This window comes from Sus scrofa, chromosome 7 (genome assembly GCF_054392235.1).
Source record: "Sus scrofa isolate SSC_HxYL_T2T_F1_AM1 chromosome 7, Sscrofa_HxYL_maternal_Yorkshire_Landrace_v2.0, whole genome shotgun sequence".
Classification (NCBI taxonomy): Eukaryota; Metazoa; Chordata; class Mammalia; order Artiodactyla; family Suidae; genus Sus; species Sus scrofa.
In genome coordinates, this window is record NC_139389.1 from 73,466,674 (window position 1) to 73,486,506 (window position 19,833).

The window sequence follows — 19,833 nt, forward strand, 5'->3', positions numbered from 1 at the left end:
AAATAGAAATGCTAATAGTATCACATATAGGAGTCTTAGTATCACATATAGGAGTCTTAGGATTTAATGACAGTGTTTGTCCATGGACAGGGAGGACAGACTTATGGTTGCCAAGGGGGAGAAGGGGAGGGACAGGGATGGACTAGAAATTTGGGCTTAGCAAACGCAAACTGTTACATTTAGAATGGACAGACGATGAGGTCCTATTGTTTAGCACAGGGAAATACATCTAGTCTTCTGGGATAAACTGTAATGGAAAGGAATAAAATAAAAAAAAAAGAATGTATATATGTGTATAACTAAGCCATTTTGCTATATATACAACAGAAATTAGCACAACATTGTAAATCAATTTTTTTTTTTTTTCAGTGCCGTACCCACAGCATATGGAAGTTCCCAGGCTAGGGGTCAAATTGGAGCTACAGCTGCCAGCCTGTGCCACAGCCACAGCAACGTGGGATCTGAGCCACATCTGTGACCTACACTGTAGCTCACGGCAACACTGGATCCTTAACCACTGAGCGAGGCCAGAAATAGAACCCGTATCCTCATGGATACTGGTTGGGTTTGTTACCACTGAGCCACAACGGGAATTCCCAGTTACAATTTTTTTAAAATGACAATTTTTGAAAAGCATTGTACAAAGCTAAGCATACTTCAGGTGCTCACGCCATAAATATCATCTTTACCACAGAGTTAAAGATGGTGCTTCCTGTTAGGCTGAAATTGGAAAAATGGGCTGATGCTATGGAAAGGTAGATTCTGGCTGAGCATGTGGAAGAAATGCTGTCCCCGAAGGTGTTCTAGTCCAGACTGAGCAACTGTCATGTTAGAGATGCGTAGATGAAGCCTGCCATTTGGTAATAGATCATGATTTAAATTCCCTGTTTATTGTATGACTCTTACAAGGCTGACCCAAATGAAAACTATGTTTTCTTAACATGACTGTTTATGCTACAGAATTAAATCCAAAGCAGTTGGGCTATGAAATATCTTAGTTTGATATAAGGAGATTTTGATTGGCTGCTTCAGTTACACCATTTACAAATAGAGAGAACTTGATAAAAACCACTGGTGTGAGTGATATTAGAATTAAATGTGCGTCATATAGGATTCCAGACAGTTTTCCATCTGTGGAGGGAAGCTAAGCAGAACTTAGGTATTAATTAACACTTTGAGAAAATTTAATTAGATTTTAAGAATACAATAAAAAAAGGCCAGTTTTTAAAATTATTTTAAAGGCATCACAGAGGCTATTTAAGTCCCACCTATAACAATTTGGAATGAATCTTAATTGTATTTTTTTCTCTATAATTTATATTTTGCCTCCTTCGAGAAAGAATTTTTTTTTTCTCTTTTTAGGGCCACACCAACAGCATATGGAGGTTCCCAGGATAGGGGTCCCATTGGAGCTGTAGATGCTGGCCTATGCCTCAGCCACAGTAACGCTAGATCAGAGCCACATCTTCGACCTATGCCACAGGTCATGGTAACTCTGGATCCTTAACCCAGTGATCAAGGCCAGGGATTGAACCCACGCCCTCATGGATACTACTCGGGTTCGTTAACCATTGAGTCACGACAGGAACTCCCCTAGAAATAATTTGAAGCAACAGTTTAAAACATTATACTAGAGAGGTGGGAAAGAAAAAAGAATGAAAAGGCTTTTCTACATTAGTTCAGGGAGCCAAATAATATGTCTTTGTATTAGTCAATAATATATCTTTGTATTAATACTATTGCTCAGAGAGAATTTATGCAGAGAAAGAATGTCTGTATGTAGGGACACAGAGTGGAAAAAGTGAAAGAGTACCTTTATTTAGAGGCAAAAACCTAGGTTTATTTCTTGTGCTACTATTGGCCTGCTTTGTAACTTTTCACAATTCATTTAACCTTAGAAGACTCAGTTACCTGCTCTGTAAATCAAAGAATGTAATCTTGCTTTTTGTTCTCCTCACATGGATACTGTAATACTTAAATGACCTAGTTTCTTATGTGAAAGAACTTTGCAAACTCTAAAATATTATCCAAATTGTAATTGTTATTCGTGACACGAAAATAGCATTCTCACCCAGCACAAGAACTATTATGTTTAAGAAAGAAATCATAAACTTACTTGAAAACAGCTGAAGATTTGGGGGGTAGGGGATATGGGGCTGGGTGATATTTTCTTCAGAATCTCATTTTCCTTCTATAGCTATTTTAAAACAGTAAGAAAAACGCAATCCCCTTGAGGTCCTTTACTCTAGCAATAATTCAATATAAGAAAGTCTTTTAGGAGTTCCCGTCGTGGCGCAGTGGTTGACGAATCTGACTAGGAACCATGAGGTTGCAGGTTCCATCCCTGCCCTTGCTCAGTGGGTTGACATCTGGCGTTGCCGTGAGCTGTGGTGTAGGTTGCAGATTCGGCTCGGATCCCACGTTGCTGTGGCTCTGGCGTAGGCTGGCGGCTACAGCTCCGATTGGACCCCTAGCCTGGGAACCTCCATGTGCTGTGGGAGCGGCCCAAGAAATGACAAAAAAAAAAAAAAAAAAAAAAGAGAAAGTCTTTTAAAGGAGTTCCCTGGTGGCCTAATGGTTAAGGATCCAGTATTGTCACTACTGTGGTGCTGGTTTGTACCTGGCCTGGGAATTTCTGCATGCCGTGTGTGTGGCCAAAAAAAAAAAAGTCTTTTAAGAAAAAGGTAAAATGTTTTCACTAGTAGTCCTTTGCAGGTTACTATTTGATATTCAGGCCATAGCTAACTTTTAGAGTTATTTTTCTTCCAGATAAGTCACACTGTACTTAAAATTATGTATGAGCTGCTTAGAAATCGTATCTTTGTAAGCTAATTTTATCAAAATTTAGGAGTTCCTGTTATGGCTCAGCAGTTATGAACCTGACTAGTATCCATGAGGATGCAGGTTCAATCCCTTGCTCAGTGGGCTGAGGATCTGACATTGCCCTGAGCTGTGGTATAGGTTGAAGACAGGGCTTGGATCCCACGTTGCTGCGGCTGTGGTGTAGGCTGGCAGGCTATTCAGCCTCTAACCCAAGAACTTCTATACGCCTCAGGTGTGGCCCTAAAAAGCACAAATAAATAAAATAAAATAAATTTAAAAACATAGGTAAATCAAAACAACAGAACAATGAACACCATTTTTATACCCTTACCTAGATTCACCAACTGTCGGTCTCTTACTTTCTCTGTCTTTATTGCTGTGTACATGTGCATGCATACATACATACACTCCCTCTTTGCCAGATTATTCATAAGTAGGCCACAGCCATCAGAAATGTACTGTGGTTTTTTGGGGTTGTTTTTTACCATTCTGCGCCTGTGGCACGTGGAAGTTTCCAGGCCAAGAATGGAACCTGCACCACAGCAGCGACCTGAGCCGCTACGGTGATAACACCGGATCCTTATTGGCTGCGCAACAAGAGAACTCTCAGAAATGAGCTGTTTTAATGATCATTTTATCTGCTGTTCAGATGCAGCAGAGCACCTAGATTCTTGTAAAGTTTATTATATAGTTGGTGCCAGCCATTAGTGCTTATTATTGGAAGCCTTAGGTACAGTTTATCGGAGGCAGGGATACTCAGATTAAAGTTTTCTTGGAATTCCTGCTGTACTGCAGTGTTAAATATCCAGCATTGCTGCAGCTGTGGCATTGATTGCAGCTGTGGCTTGGATTCCATCCCTGGCCAGGAACTTGCATTTGCCACGTGCGCAGCCAGAAAAAAAAAAAAAGTTATCTTCTTAGTAATCCCTGTGTCATGCCTCCTAGACATGTAAGATCTGTATGGTTATAGAAGGAATATTAGGCTACTTACTGGTAAGCTTAAGACCCTAAAAACCAATGGCAGTGCATTTCTTAAGTAAAAATAAAGTAGTGAGGAGTTCCCATCGTGGCACAGCGGAAATGAATCCGACTAGGAACCATGAGGTTGTGGGTTCGATCCCTGGCCTCACTCAGTAGGTTAAGGATCCGGCATTGCCGTGAGCTGTGGTATAAGTTGCAGACATGGCTCGGATCCCACGTTGCTGTGGCTGTGGTATAGGCCAGCTTCTACAGCTCCAATTAGACCCCTAACCTGGGAACCTCCATATGCCACGGGTATGACCCTGAAAAGACCATAAATAAATAAATAAATAAAGTAGTGAAAGTACTACATAAAGTAGTAAAAAGTTTTATATTTTTAAAATGCCTATGTTGTTCTACAGCAAATTAAATTAGTCAAATTTTATATTTTTAAGCAGTTTGGGAAAAGGAAAAAACTCTGTTTTCAATGGAACGTTTGTTAGAATTTGAATATTTCATTGGTTAGAAGGTTTATTGTTAAAAATTGATGCTGTTGAATGGAAAATACTCATCCATTATGATCGCAGTCTAGGTATGACTACAATCATAAAAGCTATTTCTTGCCTTTTTTTTTTTCCAGGAGATTTTGATGAATTCACTCAAGACAATAATGATATTATGTTGAAAAATATAGCAGAAGACCTTCGAAATTGCTTACCTCTAGAAACCATGCTTTCCTCTGAACAGCTTGCCCTCCAAAAAGTAAGTATATTATATTAATTTACTCTTTGTGCTACATGAGGATTTGCCTGTTCCTCCCTAACCCCATTACCTCTCCAGTCTAATTAGTCCTGAATTCTGCTTTTTCATTTGGTGCTTCAACCATGTGCTCAATTCTTTTGAGTCCATAACTCTCTGATTCGCTAGTACCATTGGTTCAACAGATGTTTTTAGAGGGTGTCCTGTTTGACAAGCTCTCAATGACCCACCTCTCCAAACCCCTCAAATCAAGGCCCAGCAATGATCTGTCCCTGCCTACATCATTGTCCTAGTTTTCTCTTCCCTGTTCCATTTCCCTGGCTTTTATCAAGGGTGAAGTTCACCCCCTTTGTTTCCCTCTCCTGCTTTTGCATTGCACAGTTTTTGCTTATTCTTCCATTCCTTTATTCCTAAGATTATTTAGTTCTCAGTTGTCCTCTCCAGACAACCCTCCAGATCCCAACTTTTATGGGATACATATGCCATGAATATTGTTTCCTAAAGCAAAGCTCATAATTTCTTCTTCTTCCAGTAATCTGAAAGTAGCAGTCCTCCATGTGGTTTTTCAGCATGTAAATTCCTGAGCAGAGACACTAAATCCTGTACATTTTGAGTAGTTATGTGCACGTCATGAACATTCAGTAAATCTTAGTAAATATCCAGTCATTCACAGGAGGAAAACTGGATAGTATAAAAACTGAGAGAAATATTTATAACATAGTTTGGATGTTATTAATTAAACAGTCTTATCAGTGTCATGAAGTGTTCATTGTATGTTATTGCTGGGCCCAGAGTCCCCATCCCCCCAAATTGTTTTTCTCTTCCCTTGTTTCCTTCTGGTCCTTTTATATGTTCGTACATTGTACATACTTATAAATTTGTGTATGTGTGTAGATATAATTTTGAGAATTTCCAAGCATTACCACTAAAGTAGAATGAATCAGACATTTTTTCTCTGTGGCCACTTACATTTTTTGTTTGTTTGTTTTTTTGTGGTTTTTTGTCTTTTTAGGGCTGCTCCAGTGGCATATGGAGATTCCCAGGCTAGGGGTCGAATCAGAGCTACAGCTGCCAGCCTACGCCAGAGCCACAGCAATGCGGGATCCAAGCCACATCTTCGACCTACACCACAGCTCACAGCAACGCCAGTTTCTTAACCCCCTGAGCAAGGCCAGGGATCAAACCCACAACCTCATGGTTCCTAGTCGAGTTCGTTAACCACTGAGCCACGGTGGGAACTCCCTGTTGCCGCTTACTATATTATGTACCACCAGTATTAATAAAGGGTTATTATTTGTAAGCATGAAGTTTTACTAACATTTTTATTATTTGTAAACTTTGCTTCTATGCAGAAGAAGAATTACTTGTTAAGTGATTTGTTGGGCAAGACACCAGCATGTACTAGAAGACCTAGTGTTAGTTTCCACTCCCCCCCTTTTTGGGGGGCCATGCCCTGGCCAGGCATGGAACCCACGCTGCAGCAGCGACCCGAGCCACAACAGTGAAACACTGAACCACCAGGAAACTTCAACTCTTCCCCGTCTTAACTAACTATTATCATTTCTTTGGAGAATCCTCTCTGGGTATCAGTTTTTTTATTTGTGAAATACACTACTCAGAATGGACAAGATGGTCTCCATATCCTTTTTTCAATTATTCCTCTTTCTCATAGCCATGTTTTACATCATGACAGGTCAAATAACAAGTTGCTTGTGTCTCAGAAATAAAAGAAGAGCAGAGTTGCTGACTTCCATAGCGAAACTTGTCTTTCTGGGCTTTGTTGTTGCTCTCAGAATTTCAGCATATGAACCACTGATGTTTTGCCTTATTTAGCAATAAAAAGAGACTTCTTTGTACTTTGTTTCTTTTGATGTTTTTCTTCTCTCCACCAGATACAGCAGCAGCCAGAACCCACAGTTCACGTTGATGCATTCCTTTATGATGAAGACTTTATTGATTCATTATGTGAGCAAGGAAAAATGAGCAGAAACTACTGTATGGTGTGCGGCTCACACCAGACAGCGCCCTTAGGTGGGCATTCAAGCCTACAAACCTGACGACTCCATGTGTCCTTACATGTCATGAGCTTGCAAATTCTTGACCAAACGTTCACTGTTTTTTGAAAGCAAAAAGGCCAACCTGGGAGTTCCCGTCGTGGCGCAGTGGTTAACGAATCCGACTAGGAACCATGAGGTTGCGGGTTTGGTCCCTGCCCTTGCTCAGTGGGTTAAGGATCTGGCGTTGCCGTGAGCTGTGGTGTAGGTTGCAGATGCGGCTCGGATCCCGCGTTGCTGTGGCTCTGGCATAGGCTGGTGGCTACAGCTCCGATTCAACCCCTAGCCTGGGAACCTCCATATGCCGCGGGAGCGGCCCAAGAAATAGCAACAACAACAACAACAAAAGACAAAAAGACAAAAGACAAAAAAAAGGCCAACCTACAGCATAGCCATTACCAATGATTGCAGTCAGGGAAACTAAATAGAAACATTTTCAAGAAAGGCTAGACCACTTCATGTCTCCCAGGAGGGTATTTCTGCTTTTCACTGAACATCTTCAATCAGAGGTGACTTTTCAGGTCCACAAACTAATCGGAAACGGTTGAATACAGGGAAACTGACTCAAACTTTCCATACTCCAAAGAGATTCATATTTAACCATAATGCTGATTTACTTTCAGTGAGAAATATAACTGTCAAGGGGCCCAAAAACATTCTCCTCTAGAGATATCTACTTGAGAAGTCAGATGGTAATCGGATATTGTCAAATGGTCATAGACTCAGAAAACAGAGTTAGATACTCTTGAGAGTTTGTTGAGGCCATGATTTGACCTAGTGGAGCATCTGCAGTCCGTAACACAGAACATCTCTTGTGATAGTCTACTACATCTCTGTCTTTTAGATGAGGCACCCATGTTTCAACTAGAAAGCTAGACTGACTCCATGCTGCTAAGATGTTAACTCTTCTGTTCACATATTTTTTTATTCAGATGATATGATTGTCTAGGCTATTACTTTTTCTCCTTTCTCTCTCTCTCTCTTTTTTTTCTCAGCCATCCCCACAGAATATGGAAGTTCCCAGGCCAGGAATTGAATCCCAGCCAGAGCTGCAGCCTGTACCACAGCTGCAGCAACACCAGATCCTTAACCCACTGTGCCAGGCTGGGGGTAGAACCCGAGCATCCACAGAGACAAGCCAGATCATTAACCCACTGCACCACAGTGGGAACTCCCTCTGGGCTATTATTTTAAACATGCTATTTCAGTCTCCCTGCTCACTTAGATTTAGAGGTATTGCTTAGAGTAGGTAAGTAATACTGTTCTCATGTTATTGATCTCAGATAATATCATTCTCAACAGTTTACTACTACCAAATTTGAAATATGTTGTTAATACAAATATATTGTACTTATAGTTGGGGGATTAAACTGCCCAGGTTGACTGGTTTAAGATTCTGTTGTTAGATAGTACTTAAGATTTCCATTTGAAGTAGTTGAAATTCACAGAATAGAAAAGGACTCAGATGAGAACAATAGAGGCAAAACTAAAAAGTGAATTGTAATTATATTCTAACACCGTAACACCATAATTTGTAGAAATTTATAGAAGACCTATGTTTGACAAAAATTTGGAGATTAAGATCCATTTTCCCATAAAAATCAGGTTGTAAATAGTGACTGGGTACCCAGGCCAGCCCAGATAACTGTAACTCCTCGTAGGGAAAGAGGAAGGGAAAAACCAAGGACAGCCTAAAGCAGGAGCAAGAGGGAAATGCAGGGGCACCAGGGTGGGACAGGCAGCTGAGTAGCAATTCCCTGGGGGCCTCTTAAATGTCATAGACTTCGTGTTTGTTCTTGTGTCATACAGCTCAGAGTGACTGCAATATTACCACATTGATTTTTTTTTTCTAAATCAGCTCTGAATGGCTTTCATTAATGAAGAAAAACATGAAATATACTTTATAGGTGAAAGGATTAGAAATGCAGAATAGAATTGTTAATCCCCCAGCAAAATTTAATGTTTACTCTGTTCTAATTCTCCAGGGTTTATTTCTCATTCCTTCTCTCTCATGGAATTGAAGTTCATTTATCATCACGTGCTCCCTGATCTGTCGGGAAAGGTCTTGGTTGACGTTGGCTCCAGGCTTGGCACCGTCCTTTATGGGGTAAAGTCCAGCTTGTGGACATACTCAACATTTGGAAATACTTTCTTCTCCTACTAGCAACACTTTTGCCTGCCACCATCCAAGGTGACAGCTTGGCTTTATTTATTAAAGTAACAGAATAATACTGTTAAAATAGTGTATTGAACTTGGACTTTCAAAGGCCAGCTCTCTGATTGCTTTACTGGTTTGTTTCTGCGACATAAATGAAGGAATAGCAGCAAAACAAAAACAGGTGACCCTCATAACACTTTGCTCTTTTGTCACTCACTCACTGCCCTCTAACTCCGTTCTCTTTTTCCGGACTGAAATAGTATGCTGAGCTTTGATAAGAGCTCTTATAAAACTGACAGATTTATTTTACCTAAGAAATTGCATACAGCTATTAGCAAGTCACCTAACACCTCTGGGCCTCAAGTTCCTCACCTGTAAGTGAGCAGACACATCTTTCTCTAGTTTTCTATGATCCAAAGTTAGAATGTAGACTTTTGTTTCTGAAATGTCACTTCAGTGTGGCTTTTTTTTTTTTTTTTTTGCTTTGCTTTTTAGTGCTGTACCTGTGCCATATGGAGGTTCCCAGGCTATGGGTCTTATCGGAGCTACAGCTGCCAGTCTACACCACAGCCACAGCAACACCAGATGTGAGCCACGTCTCCGACCTACACCACAGCTCACAGCAACGCCTGATTCTTAACCTACTGAGCAAGGCCAGGGATTGAACCTGCAACCTCATGGTTCCTAGTCGGATTAGTTTCCGCTGTGCCACGACAGAACTCCCAGTATGGCTTTTTAAAAAAATTCACATCATGAGTTTTTTACTGTTCTTAAATGCTTTTACCAAAAAACTGAAATGTGGTTTCTGGTTGTCATTAGCAGACTTGTTCAAACATGTGGCCAACAGCAGTAGAGGTTCATGCCAGAAAAAGGCACTATCAGTTCCAGCATCACTGCCTGCTTAAATAGAAACAGTTAACTCTTTAATGCTTCACTTATTGTTCAGTGTTGACTTTTATTCTGTAATTGGGAAAGACTGCCATGAGAGAAAGTAGAGTTTGTCAAATAGCTTTGTTTGGAGAACATGAGAGATTATGATTGTTTACCATATTTCGTTCACTCTTACTAATTCTGTGATTTGCTAGCAGAGTATATAGCTGAAATGATTGTGGCTGTGCATGTATTTGGCAGTGTTAATGAATATTATCATTTTTCTCAGTATTAGGTCACTGAGTCAAAAACTTTTTGAGTATTTATATATGCTTTGTTGAACATATTCTAAAAATCCACGATGAGCTATAACAATAAATTTAGTTTACACGGAGTTCCCTGCTGTGGCACAATGGGATTGGCAGCATCTTAGGAGCTCTGGGTGGCAGTTTCCATCCCTGGCCCAGCACAGTGGGTTACAGATCTGGCATTGCTGCAGCTATGGCTTAAGTTGTTGCAACGACAGCTCCAATCTGATCCATGGCCTGGGAACTCCATATGTCTTGGGGTGGCCCAAAATGAAAGAAAAAAAAATTTAATTTACACAGTTATAGTTGATATAAAATGATCTTCAGAATATGATTCAACCTTTTTCATGAGAATATTTTTATTATAATAAAAAACACATACATAATAATATATAGTCAGTTCTTGATGATTCTTGTTAACTTATAGTTATCTTTGGCAAATTGCCAGACACCAGGCTGACTTCCCTAAGACAAACAGGACATACCTCCAGCTACCTTCCTCTTATGTCAGACTGTGCATGAATTTCCATTATATTTCCCACAGGTTAATGCCTTTCTTGCTTTCCCCTGATGTAACTTCCCAAGAAATTACAGAAATAGGGTATTAAATAAAGAATCATACAGATGTGATCACTTTTCTCATTTCCAATTTTGTTGAATGTAGAGTTTTATTGGAAAAAGTTAAGAAATCAATCTTTAAAATATAATTATTTTTAAATAATGGAAATTAATAAGCTACAATCAAGATCTTGATGAATAAGAGCCAAGTTCTTAGAGTTGTTTTACATAAATTATAAAATGTTATATATCCTTTTATTTTTATTTTTCTGAATTCTGCTTTTAAAAGTTTGACTTCTTAAGTAGAGATAAACCCACAACTAAAAGTCAATTATTTCACTTCATAATGTGTTTTCATATCTTAGGGTTATCTTTACAGTTCAGCATCACAGCTATTTGGAGTGGAATTGAATGGAGACTTTTGCCAGTTGCAGGATATGATCATAAAAAAGTACCAGTTCACTGACAGAATAAAGGTACCCTTTTAAATATTTATTCTGTTAGCCATGTTATAGAATAATTTGGCCGGAATTCTTCAGAATTGGAGTTGGAAAATCTTTTTGAATATTTTTTGTTTCTGTTCTGTGGAAATAGACTGAATTAACTTAATATTTTAAAACATTAATAATAAAGATGAATGTGAATGTTCCACCCACATTTTTCTCTTCCTCCCTAATTTTATTAGAAAATAGAATTTTTTTTCTTAATTTTCTTCATATCAACTATAGTTTTGGTAGCAGCAATTTTGAAATTCTCGATGTTGGTGAGAAGTATATTTAACTCTGTTGAAAGTAAGCAAATAGGTTAAGTAGTGCTCACAGTTCTTTATCTTCTTTTTTAAGCTTTTAAGAGGAATTGTGGGTGCCACAGAATTGCAGTTCATGGGAAAATGATGCCCTGGTTTGGGCTATGACAGAAATTTTCTCTTTTTCTAAGGGGGAAGGAAGTTTTTTGGTTTTTTGGTAAAAGCAGCAATCTTTATTTCACTAGTGATCCTACACTTCTAATAGCAATGTACACAAATATTGAGTATCTAAGGGTCTTTGAAGTTAAGTGTAATCTAATAATGAAAGACATGTTTTAGCAAGGTTAAGGAGCTATCCTTTCCCTTTTCTATAGAAGGAAAATTTTTCAATCTCCTTCCATTCTTCCTTTTTTCTCTCCCTCTCTTATCTTAAAAATTGAGAGGCAAATAATCAAAGAGAAGTCGTTGTCCAATAATAAATTCATGAATTTTTCTCACTATTCTGTATGTAATAAACAAAAACACACTGCTCTTACATGATCAGGATCACATGCCTAACAAGAATGTCAATTTAATTAGAAATTGAGACTTAAACTTATGAATATTATTTATTTGTAAGACTAAATTCTTTTTTGGAAAAAATCACATGATACAAAGTAAACTTTTTCTCTGCTTTTTAAAATAGAAGTTATTTGCTTTGCTCTTGAGCAAACAAATGTTTCCTCTTATTATCTTATCTACAAGACTTGTTGATTATAGTATAAGTTAATTTTTTTGAGGTATATGGTTTTCCAACAAATTGTTTTGTTTGCTTTCTTAGATCATATATTCAAGTGAATTTTAGATGAAGAGTCAGACAAGGCGAGTTAACATTGTATTAAAATTTATGGTTTATTTGCTGTGTTTTGTTTTTTCTTTATAGGGCTGTACCTGCAGCATATGGAAGTTCCCAGGCTAGGGGTCAAATTGGAGCTGCAGCTGCCAGCCTGTGCCATAGCAACTCCAGTTCCAAGACACAGCTGCGATCTATGCCACATGCCACAGCTTGCGGCAACACCAGATCCTTAACCTGCTGAGCAAGGCCAGGGAGTGAACCCACATCCTCATGGAGACTACACTGGTTTCTTAACCCACTGAGCCACAATGAGAACACCAAAGTTTTACAATTTATAAATTACTTTTAAAATTTTACATGATCCAATTTGATTCTGTGAATCAGGACAGACGTTACTATTTTGTTTATGAAGACATTGACTACCTAAATGTAAAAACCTAGTTGATCATGGAGCCAGAGTTTGAACCTAGGTTCTTTGACTCATAACTAGCAATAGAGTGGGAAAGGCTCTGAACTGGGAGTCAAAAGAGTACAATCATGACTACATAAGTAAATCCATCTAAAACAAAATTTTCACAGGTTTATGTCTTTTTTTAGATATTAAGTATCTTCCATATGCAGTAGTGTTAAATATTCTGTTTTCCCATTTTAAGAAGTGTGAATCTCCTATACTGCCTCACAACATCATTGATCCAATAGATATTTCTTATGTGGTTATATGATACGCTATCTTTGTTCTCTTATGTGAACTCATTCTCCTTTAGGTTCTTCATGCAGACATCTGTACACAAGATTCACTTCTTCAAAATGCTGATGTTACTGTAATGAATAATGTCTTTGAATATTTTCTTAATGAGACAGAACAGGCCAGGTACGTTATGTATTCAAGCACGATATCTGTTCTTAAGATATATCCAACAAAATATGAAAAGGAATTGGTAGAGGAGTTCCTGCTGTGGCGCAACAGGATTGGAGGCGTCTTGGGTGCGCTGGGACGCAGGTTTGATCCCTGGTCCAGCACAGTGAGTTAAGCAGTAGAAAAATTAGCAAATCTGTCATCACTTTTCTGACTTCTCATCAGAACTTATAGGTTCCTCTAGTTATAAAATTCCTGTAGTCTGAGACACCGATTTTCTGGTCATTTAGGCTTGCTGACTTGTTTATCGTAGTGACATATGTATACTTTAGATGTAGAAAAGCTCCTTTCCATATGTATGAAGGGGCATTACATTCATATAGTTCATCAGTGAGATTTTCTACTGCTGAGAAATAAAAATGCATGTAATTACAGACCATAAACAGTTAATACGGAGTGGAATCCTGAATGGCTAAATGTCTTCATCCTGCTACCCCTTCTATATTTTCTGTGTCTATCTTCGTTTCTCTCTCTCTCTCTGTCTCACGCACACACACACAAATATCTGTTACTTCTAGGTTCAGGTTAGGATAAAATTAACAGCGTAAGAGTTCCTGCTGTGGCACAGTGGGTTAATGACTCAGCTTGTCTCTGTGGAGCTGCTGATTCAATCTCCAGCCTGGCACAGTAGGTTAAGGATCCAGCATTGCCGCAGCTGTGACAAGGGTTGCAGCTCAGGCTCAGATTCCATCCCTGGCCTGGAAACTTCCATTTGCCACAGGACAGGCCCAAAAAGGAAAAAATAATAAAATAAATAAATAAAAAGAAACGAGTTCAACAGAAAGCTAATCATATAGTCAAAGCTCTGCCAGAATGAGTGATGATTTTTTGGTCACAGGCTAAAGACTTAAAAAGAAATGTGAGCAAAGTTGTTTTAATCATGGCACACTCTTTAAGCTTAGTTTCCAGTGGTCAAAGTGTATTTAGCTTTTTACCTGTTTAAGTTCATGACAAGTAGCCAAAACATGATATAACTGTTGGAGAATGAAATAATACTAGGTTTATGTTGTATAAGAAGTTAAAAGAGAAAAACACCTTAAACTCTTTGGAGAGTCATATAGGAGGATTTTCGAATGCTGAAGAATGACAGACACTACTGGTCAACTTGATACTATAAGCTACAGCATGTTGGGTTTGTTTTAAAAGCTATCTTGGTACATTCATTCACAAACTCAGCATGACTCACCCAATAGGTATTGACCACATGCGTTAGGTCAGTCATTTCTCCAAATTAATCTAGTGCAGTAAGTTCTAAATACAAGTGGTTTATAGCCTCTCATGGTTAATTATCTTCATCATGAATAACACACAAGAGAAAGTTTACAAGATTCTGATATCGGAATCATTCTGACAAAACTGATCATTTATGTATATTATTCTGTATTGTAGCAGTAGAGTAATTCTTAGTTTATAAGATGCCTCTGTATTTTCCTTCAGTAGGTGAAACATATACCACTACTACAATGACAGCGTATCAGAATGAGTGCTATTTTGAGAGCCATGCCCAACCATGCTAATATACTCAGCTTCTTCATTCTTACTAGATAGACTTGTAAAATATGTAATTTTTAAGGAACTACATCTAACCAACACACAGCTCTACCCCAAGCACAGCGATATTTATTATCAAATACTGCTACTTGGTTTTAGGTCTAGCCTGAGAAAAAGAATATTTGTATCATTTTGCCTAATAAGCTCCAGAAAGTACTAAACCCAGTAACCATTGCTATAACTAAAATTAACATAAGTGACACTCCCCACCAGCCCCACTGCAGGGGATCCCTGCTTTGCTTGACCCTTGCTCCCCAGTAGTGGGGTGTACCCTCAAGACTCATGCACACAGAGTTCCCATCGTGGCTCAGCGGAAACGAATCTGACTAGTATCCATGAGGATGCAGTTTCAATCCCTGACCCCACTCTGTGAGCTGTGTTGCAGACTCGGCACAGATCTGGCATTGCTGTTCCATGGCATAGGCCAGTGGCTGCACCTATGATTTGGGGGTTTGGGAACCTCCACATGCCATGGGTGCAGCCCCTAAAAAGACCAAAAAAAAAAACTCAAGCACAGTGTAGAAATCCCATTCATGTCTGCACCACAGGTTAATCAGAACTGGTCAGATACTGCCTTCTGATACATGCACATGGCATGCCATCGTGCTTTCAACCTGGCTGATCCTACTACCCTTCTCAGGTGCTGTACTGTCCAGAAGTCTTTCCATCAAATATTTCCAACAGCCAAGTCAAGTGTGATTTCACTCTTGATGTTATTTTAAAACATCTAATCCATATATTATGCTCTTATGGTGAGTCAGCTTGTTTTCTTGCTTCTATGGCCTTTCTTCATAACTCTTTCCCACGTACACCCCTCAGCCCTGTTCCCTTCTGCAGAAAGTTTGACAGTTCAAAGAATTTAAGGGCTTTAACACCAATTCACCTTTGACTTCTGTATCAGGTCTGAAAACTTCCTTTTGGCCTTACTCAATTCCTTATATTAGCTCTAATCCCTATCTTGTTAAATCTCCTTAAAACATCCCTTTCAGGAACTGAATTTACCAATTTCTAGTATGTTGTTGTGGTCCTCTTTCCTGCAGGCAAACATTTTTGCCCATTTAGATTTTCATCCTCATTTTTAAAAAATATCTAGTATCTGGCCAAGCCTAATATGTAAGTCTTTAATGTGTTGTAGAGCCTGGGAGTATATCAGCCATAATGTAAGGAAACAAGGATCGTTACTAGTGACAGTGCCAAGTCTTGAAGAGTCTCTCTCAGGTCTTCAGGTATGTAAGCCTCTTTTCCAGCTTTTGGGGCTTTTTTGTTTTGTTTGTTTGTTTTTGCTTTTTAAGGCCACAGTTGTGGCATATGGAAGTTCCAGGCTAGAGGTCCAATCAGAGCTACACCTGCCGCTGACCTACACCACAGCCACAGCAACCTGGAATCTGAGCCATGTCTGCGACCTACACCACAGCTCATGGCAACGTCAGATCCTTAACCCACTGAGTGAGGCCAGGGATCAAACCCGCAACCTCATGGTTCCTAGTCGGATTCATTTCCACTACACTCTGTCGGGAACTTCTAGCTGGTTTTATTGTCAAAACTTTTCTCTTGCTTTTTTCCAATATTCTAGAAATGTTCTCTCTGAATATGGTGACAGATGATAGAAAAAAGAGCAAAACCTATGGCTTAAGAACTGGTTCATGGTTTGTTCCCTGGCCTCAAGAGCTCTGAAATTATAATTCTGATCTTGATAATAGATTCCTTTGCTTCTCCACCAATTTTTCCAACTGTGGGGGTTACAGTTTTAGGTTAACAAATGCTACTAAATATTTGTAAGAGACTTAGGACACCCACATCATAACCTTTTCCCTGAGAACAAAGAGAACAGAGTTGTTCAGGCTTCTAAAATCAGTATGTGGCCTGGGGACCCATACCCTGAACACAGTTCAGCTCCTAGGTCAGTTTGAAATCTTGCACAGACTGCTTCTATGTTCCTCCAATTCTCTGCACAAAATAAGGCTGATCTTTAATAAGATTCAACCCAATACACTGACTCTTTTATAAAGATTAATTAATGTTTATAAAGCTCTTTGAGATCCTTAGATGAAAAATACTGTAGTATTTTTTAGTATAGTCATATTATCATTTTTTAATAGCACCTTCCTTACATATAAACACTGCCAAATTGCAATATCTGATTCTTCCTTTAAGAAACTAAACAATCAGAGTTCCCATCATAGAGAGGCAGAAACAAATCCGACTAGGAGCCGTGAGGTTGCAGGTTTGATCCCTGGTCTTGCTCAGTGGGTTAAGGATTCGGCGTTGCTGCCGTGAGCTGTGGTGTAGGCCGCAGACACGGCTCAGATCCCAGGTTGCTGTGGCTGTGGTGTAGGCCAGCAGCTGTAGCTCTGATTTGACCCCTAGCCTAGGAACCTCCATATGCTGTGGGTGCAGCCCTAAAAAGCAAAAAAAGGAAGAAAGAAAGAGAGGGAAGAAAGAGAAGAAAGAAAGAAAGGAAGGAAGGAAGGAAGAAAGAAAGAGAAAGAAAGAAAGAAACTAAACTAACGTAAAAAGTTTTGTCATCACTTCTTGGCCTTGTGGCTAAGATCAAGTGCAGTATATGTTCTTGTTAGTTTAATGTCTGATATGTCCTGTAGTCGAGGACAGTATAGTAAATGGATTCTTAGAGTGGGGAGTTAGAAAGGAGCTTGCTTGGTCCACTCCATGCAGAGCCCCGGTACTGCTGTACCTCCAGGAACGGCACACCCTCTTTCAGGGCAGTGATTGGCAAGGGCAGAATCTTTGTTTCTTTTGTTCTCCCTTTTTTGTGGGTCTGCTGCTTTCTTTCTTTGTATTTGGGACTGGCTTTTCTGGCCTCTTCTCCACTTGCCATTCCTAGCCCTGAGGGGCTTGATTTTTTTCTTCCATTTTTTTGGCCTCAGAAGTGCGACTTGCAGCAGGTTGGTGGCTGGCTTAAGGTTTGGGTATACCATTGACCTTTGTGAGTTTGTAACTTGCCGACCAGCAAGTGCCTTTGTTACCACATATCGCAAGGTTCTTTTGTTCCCCCAAGAGCTTCTTAACTTAGCTCAACAACCCCACATCCAGGAACTAGTTTCATCCTGCTCTGCTGAGGTGGCATCACCAGGTAACATGCTTGAGTGCTCAAGTCAGTGGCAGAGCTGAGGCTTCAGCCACCTTCGAGCCTGAATGCTCTTCACCTATTCAGGCCTGTCTGACTGTTGACACCTTCATGGGGTCACAAGAAGCCGCAGCCTCCTGGCTTTTCTATGTTTCCAGTCTCTTATCCTATAAGGCTCTCTGTATTCTTTTGGATGTCTCCATCTGCCTGGATTTGAAACTTTGTTCTTCTGACTCCTCCCCTGAGTCTCCCCAGTCTATCCCCACCTAATTCCATCCCTGTGAGATCCCTACCCCATGAGTGGTGTGATTCTATCATATTTTTTTCATACTTATTAAAACATACTATTTGTTTGTTTGTTTATTTATTTATGTCTTTTTAGGGCCGCACCCACAGCACATGGAGGTTCCCAGGCTAGGGGTCTAATTGGAGCTGTAGCTGCCTGCCTACACCACAGCCACAGCAACACCAGATTCGAGCCACGTCTGTGCCTACACCACAGCTCACGGCAATGCCGGATCCTTAACCTCCTGAGCAAGGCCAGGGATCAAACCTGTGTCCTCGTGGATGCTACTCAGATTCATTTCTGCTGCACCACTATGGGAACTCCAAAACACACCTTTTAAATATACACTCTCCAATGTATAATGTCTATATGTAATTAAAATAGTTCAGTGATTTTTCACTTAGCAAAATAAAATATTTTTGAAAGAGTCCTTATACATATATTTTGGGAAAACTTCATTGCTTTCCTATTTAATGGAACTTCTTTAAACAGATACATCTATTGGTGGCTCTAGAATTCCTGTATCATGGAGAGGCAGGTTTGCAGTTTGAGGGGAAGGGCCTGATGAAGCTTATGGAAGGAGATTAACCCCTTCATGCAACTTCCTAGCACCATCACTTTGTATAGATGAACAGTTTTTCTGTGTTCTCTGTGTATTCCCATTGTTTTAGTCTTTTATAGTTTAAGCCTAATGAGGGAGTTCCCTTTGTGGTTCAACAGTTAACAAACCCAACTAGGATCCATGAAGATGTGGGTTTGATCCCTAGCCTCGCTCAGTGGGTTAAGGATGTAGCATTGCCGTGAGCCGTGGTATAAGTCACAAATGCTCAGATCCCATGCCACTGTGGCTGGGGTGTAGGCTGGCACCTATAGATGCAATTTGACCCCAGCCTGGGAACCTCCATATGCCATGGGTGGGTGTGGCCCTAAAAAGCAAAAAAAAAAAGCCTAATGATCATTATTAAACATTACATTAAAACAATTACTCTATTCTATATGTTCTGTATTCTTTCAACTTTCAAAGTCAAGATAAATTAACTAAGCCCCTGAATCCACAGACCTGCCATTTAGTACAACAAAGAATTGTTCATGTGGCACCATGTAGAACTTAATCTCTCTCACTGTGATAAAAATCTCTTATTTTCAATTACTTAATCACAGTTTCTCAAAATTTGAGAGAACAGGTTCATTCTGCAATTTTCATATTTGTCTATAATCTTTTTTTTATTCCAGGTTAATATACAGTTATCTTCCTGGGTTGAAGAGATACCACTGAACTATGATGTATACCCAGAAAAGGATATTGACAGGGAAGCTCTTGAACAAATACATTTATACCAGGTTCTCTAACACTAAGATAGTCCTACCTCAGTATAAAAAATACTTATAAAATAATGAAAAAGAAACATAACCCCAGTACGCTAAACATATTTTTTCCATGTATTCCCTTCTAGTCTTTGAACATATGCTTACATATTTGTAAATAGTTGTATGTATACAACTTTGCATGATAATTTTATTAAAATATTTGTTTGAAAAAAATGTGATTTTCCCTGGTTTCTTTTATTCTGTTAAAAATATAAATATGTGTCTTTCTTTAATCACTGACTCTATACCAAGTCCACATACGACCAAAAAAAAGAAAGATCAGAAGTAGCTTCTATCATGAGAGAGGGGTAGAAAGGAAGGCAGGTTACATTATATCTCATTTATTGGATCTCTCTTCTATAAGATTCATTGTGCACAGCTTTATCTGGAGAGCCTAGCACAAGGACTAAAATACTGTAAGGCATTTTCTACTGATGGTGAATTCCACAGCCATTTAACTATTAATTGCACTAATTACACAGACATGTATTAAGTTACCACGGAATACCTAGCTCTCTACCAGCCTCTGCAAATACAAAAATGAAACAGTTGACTCC

The 19,833-nt window shown here is 39.3% G+C and overlaps 1 protein-coding gene and 1 non-coding gene across 10 annotated transcripts in view; both read left to right on the forward strand.

Moving 5' to 3' along the window:
- The window catches only part of LOC100153150 (uncharacterized), a 29,671-nt gene extending 10,221 nt beyond the window's left edge, over positions 1 to 19,450 (forward strand). Inside the window, exons 2-8 of one of the 9 annotated variants that reach the window (XR_014810684.1) lie at positions 4,424 to 4,545; positions 6,435 to 6,573; positions 8,582 to 8,787; positions 10,856 to 10,966; positions 12,835 to 12,941; positions 15,673 to 15,763; positions 19,142 to 19,450. Coding sequence is in view for 5 of the 9 variants with exons in the window: in XM_084969037.1 (XP_084825163.1) it covers positions 4,424 to 4,545; positions 6,435 to 6,573; positions 8,582 to 8,703; positions 10,856 to 10,966; positions 12,835 to 12,941; positions 15,673 to 15,763; positions 19,142 to 19,258 (809 nt within the window). In the remaining 4 variants the exon portion in view is untranslated. Of the gene's footprint in view, positions 1 to 4,423; positions 4,863 to 6,434; positions 6,574 to 6,882; positions 8,936 to 10,855; positions 10,967 to 12,834; positions 12,942 to 15,672; positions 15,764 to 19,141 lie in introns of all 9 variants that reach the window. The other 8 variants (XM_084969037.1, XR_014810686.1, XR_014810683.1 and 5 more) reach the window with 8 other exon arrangements.
- LOC146401666 (U2 spliceosomal RNA) lies at positions 17,062 to 17,249 on the forward strand. Its single transcript, XR_014811549.1, has one exon. It is a non-coding gene; the product is annotated as a U2 spliceosomal RNA (small nuclear RNA).
- Positions 19,451 to 19,833: the final 383 nt, after the last annotated feature.